Source organism: Primulina eburnea, chromosome 6 (genome assembly GCF_022965805.1).
Source record: "Primulina eburnea isolate SZY01 chromosome 6, ASM2296580v1, whole genome shotgun sequence".
Taxonomy (NCBI): domain Eukaryota; kingdom Viridiplantae; phylum Streptophyta; class Magnoliopsida; order Lamiales; family Gesneriaceae; genus Primulina; species Primulina eburnea.
Window position 1 is genome coordinate 27,259,080 of NC_133106.1, and position 7,106 is coordinate 27,266,185.

At 31.7% G+C, this 7,106-nt stretch overlaps 1 protein-coding gene across 1 annotated transcript; it reads right to left on the reverse strand.

Annotated features, from left to right (window-relative positions):
• Nucleotides 1-269: 269 nt before the first annotated feature.
• On the reverse strand, nucleotides 270-6,832 carry LOC140834025 (MLO-like protein 6). The gene is made up of 15 exons (XM_073198602.1): nucleotides 6,534-6,832; nucleotides 6,386-6,443; nucleotides 6,032-6,282; nucleotides 5,780-5,896; nucleotides 5,453-5,513; nucleotides 5,282-5,370; nucleotides 3,864-3,938; nucleotides 3,508-3,602; nucleotides 3,170-3,219; nucleotides 2,532-2,572; nucleotides 2,249-2,422; nucleotides 2,108-2,143; nucleotides 1,710-1,777; nucleotides 1,540-1,600; nucleotides 270-995 (listed from the first exon to the last, which is right to left on the reverse strand). The coding sequence occupies exons 1-15, from the start codon at nucleotides 6,654-6,656 to the stop codon at nucleotides 522-524; spliced, it is 1,773 nt and encodes a 590-aa protein (XP_073054703.1). The 5' UTR covers nucleotides 6,657-6,832; the 3' UTR covers nucleotides 270-521.
• Between the last annotated feature and the right edge of the window lie 274 nt (nucleotides 6,833-7,106).

The following is a 7,106-nucleotide window of genomic DNA, read 5'->3' on the forward strand; positions in this document are numbered from 1 at the left end:
GATGGGTAGTTCACTTAATGCTAACAAGTTCCTTAAGAGTGGGTCTCATGTGAGACCGTCTCACGGATAAAAATCTGTGAGACGGGTCAACCCTACCTATATTCACAATGAAAAGTAATACACTTAACATAAAAAATAATACTTTTTCATTGATAATTTAAATAAGAGATCCGTCTTACAAATACAACCCGTGAGACCGTCTCACACAAGTTTTTGCCGTTCCTTAATTATTTATCGCTTAGACATATTTGATATTCACTACTCCACATTACCAATAAAAATGAGTTAAAAAGTGAGTGAGTTCAACTTCAGCATCTTAATTCTCTAATATCAGATAAGTAGCTAGCTTTTTACAATTTACGAAAGAGGCAGCGTAAATATATGGTACTTAAAATCGAAACGAAAAATTTGCAGAAAGAAAAACGAAACTTTATTTTTAGGTATAACTCAGATTTCCTTCAAGTGTAGACATGATTCCTTGTGTTCCAAAATCATATCATGTAAAGTCCAACATTGCTATATCATGCCTTGGTTCTCTTCTCGAATGAGAAATCCTTCCTCCCATCAAAATTTACCTCTACGCGCTCATTTGATGGCAGTGGCAACGGTGCAACTTGGGACGACGAACCATGATCCAGGTTGATCTCCTCCTCTTGAACCATATAATGTCCTAACTCAACATGGTGTTGAAAAGCCGAAGATCCGTCACCCCTATGAAAGTGGGTGGGAGATGTCGATCCCTCGGGGTCCCAATGTTCCAAATAGTAGCTTGATTTGTGCGGTGAAGTCTGGAGACTGTCCATATCACTCTTGTGGTTGCGCAATAGATGAACGGGCGACATGCCGTGTGAAGGCGTCGGGGGCATGCTTGATATTGGTGTGACGGATGTCGAATGCTTGTTGTGTTTGATGTGTTTCTTTGCTGTGTGGTGCCAGTTTCTTAGGGCGGTCGCGATTCGTTCGTTGAATATAGTTGGTCTCATGGATGATCCCATCTATTGGAACAAAGAGTTATCACACCATTATTCATGCTCACACAAGGAAAAGCTAGGGTTTTACCTTCTTACTCGTAAAATATCGAATAATTTTTTATATATATAAACATATTTGGGTGACAAGTCCTTGAATTCGTGACGATATATATATATATATATATATATATATATATATATATATATATATATATATATATATATATATATATATATATATATATATATATATAGCATGTATTATATAATTTATTTATTTTCAGTCATACTTGTATAATTTTTTGGTTTAATGAACTTTTATGACATGGAGGTCAAAGTCTAAATAGTATATGAAAACATTTAATGGTTTCCTTTCTCCCAAAAGTCACATATGCTTCAATTATATTTTAAATGATTTTTGCATTGAAAAAATTATATGCCAATTATTCAAACAAGAGATTATTTATTATCATTATCAATTTTTTAAAATATTCTATTTTTTATATATAATTTATTTTTGTGAAAGCTATAAAATCTTTATCATATATCTAATGAAATATACACATACCTGAGTCACCAGGGCATATAAAGGGAGTGTGACATAGCTACACAAAATCTGAATCAGAATCCTGTTAATTAAAAAGAAAAATAGCAACTTGTTAGTAATATAAAATATATAATTAAATTTATCATAAAGTCAAATATATCGACTATGGAAACTTTTCAAATGAAACTGACCCCATTGAAATTCTGATTACGATGTCCTCCACATGCTCATGGAAACAAGATCTTAGCCCAAATTCATACTATCCAAAGAAATAAAAAAAATATTTCAAGATCAACAAATTGATGAATGGATTTAAAATTCTATCTATATATTTCTACAAAAAAAAAATGGCCCTCTTCCAAATTTCAAATTTAAGTGAATTGTCAAATATTTTGTTAATACGTGACTTGAAAAATATTTTTAATCCTTGTAAACATTCTTAACTTAGATCGCGCCCATCGATTTTTTAATATTCTTAACTTAGATCGCGCCCATCGATTTTTTGCGATTCTTTAACGTATTACGGAAGTATATATAAAGTTATATTTTTACATAGAACTATACAAGATTAACTTGTTGCATGACTTACTGTTGTCCAGACGAAGAAGGCCATTTGAAATGCATTCTGAAATGATACATACATAGAACCAAACTTAGCCACATTAACTAATGCAAACTGAAAAAACCAAGATTTCTATGTTTCCATTTCAATTTAAAAAACATTAATTACCTGGAAGAGCACAAAATTAATTAGGTAAAGAATGAGTCGAGGGCGATTGAACCAGAAAAGATCGTCGCCGGGCTGAACCACAGGGACTCCCTTAACTACTTCACCGCGCTCTTGAATACTCAGCCCCATTTTTGTTATAATCACTTGTAGCTTTGTTCCCACAAGCAATATAATCTGCATATAAATTAATTTCCAAAGTTTTAATTCTCTATAAATAAATTTAATGAAAAAATTAAATCAAACATATGGATGTTTAGTAGAACTTTGAATGGTATATGCTTACAATCAATGGGATGAACGGTAGCCAAAAATATGAGTACCAGCCTGTCCATAAATTTGTAAAATGTTTCGTTAGAGACAGGAACCCTTCATGCCAAATAAATAAACTATATTTACATAATATTAGTATATAATGGGATAAATTTTTAGAAAAAACATTTTAGTAATTTTGATATTGTTGTATGCTTTTAAATGAAAAAAATAACTTTTTAAAGGGCTACTTTTGTTCATCTTATAAATTATGAACTCTACGTGTAAGAATAAATGTTTACTGAAAATACTCTAAAGGTAAGTTAAACTCAATCGAATTTTAGATACTAATTTAATTTCCTACCCAATGTTGATTCAAGGCGAAAATCAACCGAATTTTTAGATACTAATTTGGAACCGAAATCGTTTCGACTTCTCTTGTTTAGTTTTTAATGATGAATTAATAAGAGGGATTAATCATGTAGAGAATTTCATGTATTGAATATAAGAATGACGAGAGACCGGGCTTGTAGCCCAGTGGTCTCACCCCCGTCAGATTAACTGGCTCTCTGAGTTCGAATCCCCTCGTGTGTTGTAATAAAAAAAATGAGGACCAAAAATAAGGAGGATCATATATTAATTGTTTGAGTTATAGATAGATTAGTCACTTACCGTGAGTGTTGAAGAGTAAGAACAGCACGGCAAAAAACCATATTGGTGGACTGAAAATTAAAGATAAAATTTTTGTAAATGGAATCACATAATATGTAATTTTTTAAAATTAAAAAAATTGGTGATTCTAATATTAGACACGTGGTAAATAAGATAATATATAAAATATAAGTTTTTGAAACATTATTCAACGTCGAATAAATAGCATTTGAAAAATGTGCAAGAAATGTAGAGAATTTTCTGGGGTTTATCTCGTGAAGAAACAAAATTTTCAATAAATATTAATGCAATCATTTAAGGAAATGAAATTTAAAAAGAAAAGAAAAAGAAATACCAACCTTATCCCAACCACAACTTTGAAGTCTTCTTCTAATGACCTCTTGATATACTTCTGAAAATCAAAATTTGTTTGGCTGTGTGGAGCCAAGTGCGCCTGAAAAATATAAAAAATAAGAATCAATTTTCAAATACTTTTTAAAATATATATATATATATAATATCAAATTGTTTTTTTATTTAGTTTTTATAAAGATAAAACCCGTCAATCGTTATCTTTTCTAGGATAACATAGACGTTGGTCAAATAAACCGCACTTAGCAAACTCTGTGCGACAAGCTCGTCCGAAAAAATATGGATAGAGAGAATCGAATTCTCGACCGTAAACTCGGATTGATATTTCTTTAATTAAACTCACCATGATAAATCCATGGCGGAGAGTCAAGTAATCAACTTTGGGCACAGATCGTACGAATTGTCTAAAGAAACAAACCTGTAAAAAAAATAATGTTATTTTCTTTCTTTATGAAATTTTTCGAGGGCGTGATTTTAATGTTACATAACAGAATAAGCAATATTATATATGCTACAGCTGTCTTCTTACCAGTATAATAAAATACGTGCCAAATTCAAAAGACATTAAATTAAATAACGTGAGTGGATATTCTCTGATGGTTTTCACCTCGATAAATCAAATGATCCATAAATTCTCGTCTTATATGTTACAGATTTTTAATGTTTTGTACCGAATTTCATACGAAATAATAATTTTGGGTCCAGGAAGTGCGCAGAAACATTTTTTTGTGTGAATCAGTAACTGCACAGAAAGTTTCAACAGAAATTGAATGCATATTTAACTATGTTTTTTTGAAGATTTAAAAGCAAGTCTCCCTTTCCTCAATCATACTGAAACTTCGGAAATTTAAAAACTTGGCCGACAATCACGGTTGATTCCATTCTACATGTAGGGACACTACCCGCATGATAGAATCAAAGGCTCAAATTTAGCCACACATACATGAGGTCCACTATTTTTTTTAAAATCACATATGTGTGTAAATCTTGTCCATCCAAACTATGTGGAGACAGTGTTCCCACATGTAGCATCGAACCTACTGACAATCACCCCCAATAGAGAAAAAAGGGTCAACGAACTGTTCACATATTATCAAACAAGCAATTCCAATATGGAAGGAAAGCATCAGGTAAATTAGCCCAAAGGGCACACACTTTCTTATCTAACATATAGAGTATATGTATATGTCAAACAAGCAAACCTGTTTCTTTTTTGTAGTGTTAAATGTCGAGGATAGAGTCGATCTGTTTCATAAATATAGATATCTAATACCATCTCACAGGATCAAAACCCGAGATTTATTTGGATTCATTAAGACATGAAATGTTGCCATCAATTAGGAGTGATAAAAATAAACGAAAGTCAAGTTTGATGAATTAGTCTAATTGCAAGAAAAATATGTGTGGCAAAGTCAGACGTTAAGAGACTTACTGGACAAATTATTTAGCCGTGGGTCTTATACGTCTCTACCCAGTCTTTTTGAATATTTCAAAAGCTAATTATTTAAACCATTAATTTTTTTTTCTCTTTTTTATTGACTATTTCATAATCTATTATCCAAGAAACAGTGGTCAAAATCCGTTACGTTATATCAAATTTTTAACATAAAATTTTAAATATTATAAGTTTTCTTCCCATGAAAATAATTTTTTTTATTATTTCCCTTTTTAAAATTTAATTTTAATTTTAACACAAATTAATCGACAAGGATTATCACAAGTATAATTTCCATAACGAAAATCAGAAAAATTTGAACTTACAATCCAAAGAGAAAGGGGCGTTTTGCTCCAGAAGCTCATGTGTCTCCTCCCGAATGATGTTTCTCTAGCGAACCTGAATCTCTCCGGATCTGCGATAATTCAATAATTTCGTTAAAATAAAATTTATTATTTTAATTCGGAATAAATTTGAATATTTTCAATCCACATTACCATTTGAAAATTGGTATTCAGCCGTTTTTGTTTCTTTTTCCCATGCTTTCCATCTCCTCATCTAAAATTAATTAAATAAAAAAAATTATTTATTAAAATTTTCACATATTTATATTTATGGATGCATATATTAAATTTTATATAATTTGTTAAAAGCAAGTGTCTAATGCATCTCTATTTATAGGAATTTCCTCGAATATGAAATTCTAAAGTACATATAATAGAAATAAATAGTCTTTAATTATACTAAAGATTATAAAATTAATTAAATAAAGGACGATTATAATAGAAATAATATATAATTAGTGTATATTTGTATAATAATACCTTCAATCTTCCTAAGGCTAAAGTGACAATACAGTAGAGGACATGGAAAATAGCAAGAACAAAGATGAAAATGTGAAGCTGATGGATTCCATATGCAGAAACAAATGTCACTTTTCCCTGCAATTTTACGTACGATTATCCATCAATTCCTCTTCGAATTACGTTAAATTAAGCTATTTATATATTTACGTAGCAATATTTTAATATATATTATACATGCATATGATGTAATGTATACAAAATGATTGGGACCTCGGCTCCACATTTGTCGGTTTTGGCAGAGGCCAAGAATCTCCGATGATCACCGCCGTCTTCGTCTCCGCCGACAGTGGTCAGAAGTTTCCGGCCGTTTCCGTCCAGGAGAGTCTCGGGGTATTTTTCTGATTCTTGCCTCTTGCTGCATGGATGCCACGTGGCTGCCGCTTCCTCCGATATGCATATCTCGGCAATCAGATTTTGTCCCACCGTCAGCAGCAAGGAGATGAATCCCAGCAGCATCAACTCTTAAATCCCAAAACAAAATGGAAAAAAAAATACAAATACATAAAACTTTTACTCAATTTCTTGAAAGTTAGACGATATATATATATAGATATATATACTTACCAGCTTTAACCTTCTCCAGTGATTCGTATAGAGCCATTTTATGCTTCGACTTCAACCACTGTAAATCATTTACAAAACTATATAATTAAATTTCATTTAAAAAATGGTCTCCGGCCAATTCTGAAAACAAGTATCTTTTGTGATATACCTTTCCTATTAAGTGGATAAAGAACTCGATAACTATAGATATAGCTACCAAGAAGAAACACACAACTGCCACAGCCCACGTCGGCGTCTGCTCCAACGTCCTTCCTCCGTCGGCTCCGGCCATTCTCAGTATGCTCCTACGTCACCTCTGCCTCCGCCTCCGGTACACGAGATTAATCACCAAATTAAACAGTTATCTTGCATAAACCCAAATTATATTATTTTTGAAGAGTAAATTTAAATATAAATCCCACGAGTACACTGAAAATTTTTCAGTGAGCTAAGTGAGAAGTTGCTACGAACGAATTAAAGTGTGAATTGAGTTGCAATGAATATGGAGGCTTATATATAGGAGAATTTTTCGAAAAAGTTGGAAAAGAGAAGTGTAGAATGGGATATCGATGAAATTAAGACTTTGACTTCTTAAACGCGTGAGCTTGACAAGATGAAATTAGAAATTTCTGACTGAATCAAACCACAAAATTGCTTTGACTAATTTGCTTGTATTTTGGGTAATTAAATGTTCTGAATATCCTAAACCGTTCGAAAAACATTATTTTTTTTATATATTTTC

Coding starts and splice junctions, on each gene's coding strand:
- LOC140834025 (XM_073198602.1), bottom strand. CDS start 6,656: ATGGCCGGAGCCGACGGAGGAAGGACGTTGGAGCAGACGCCGACGTGG. Junction 3,220..3,507: donor AAAGTTGTGGTTGGGATAAG/GTTGGTATTTCT, acceptor TTTAATTTTCAG/TCCACCAATATGGTTTTTTG. Junction 2,144..2,248: donor TTAATTTTGTGCTCTTCCAG/GTAATTAATGTT, acceptor GTATCATTTCAG/AATGCATTTCAAATGGCCTT.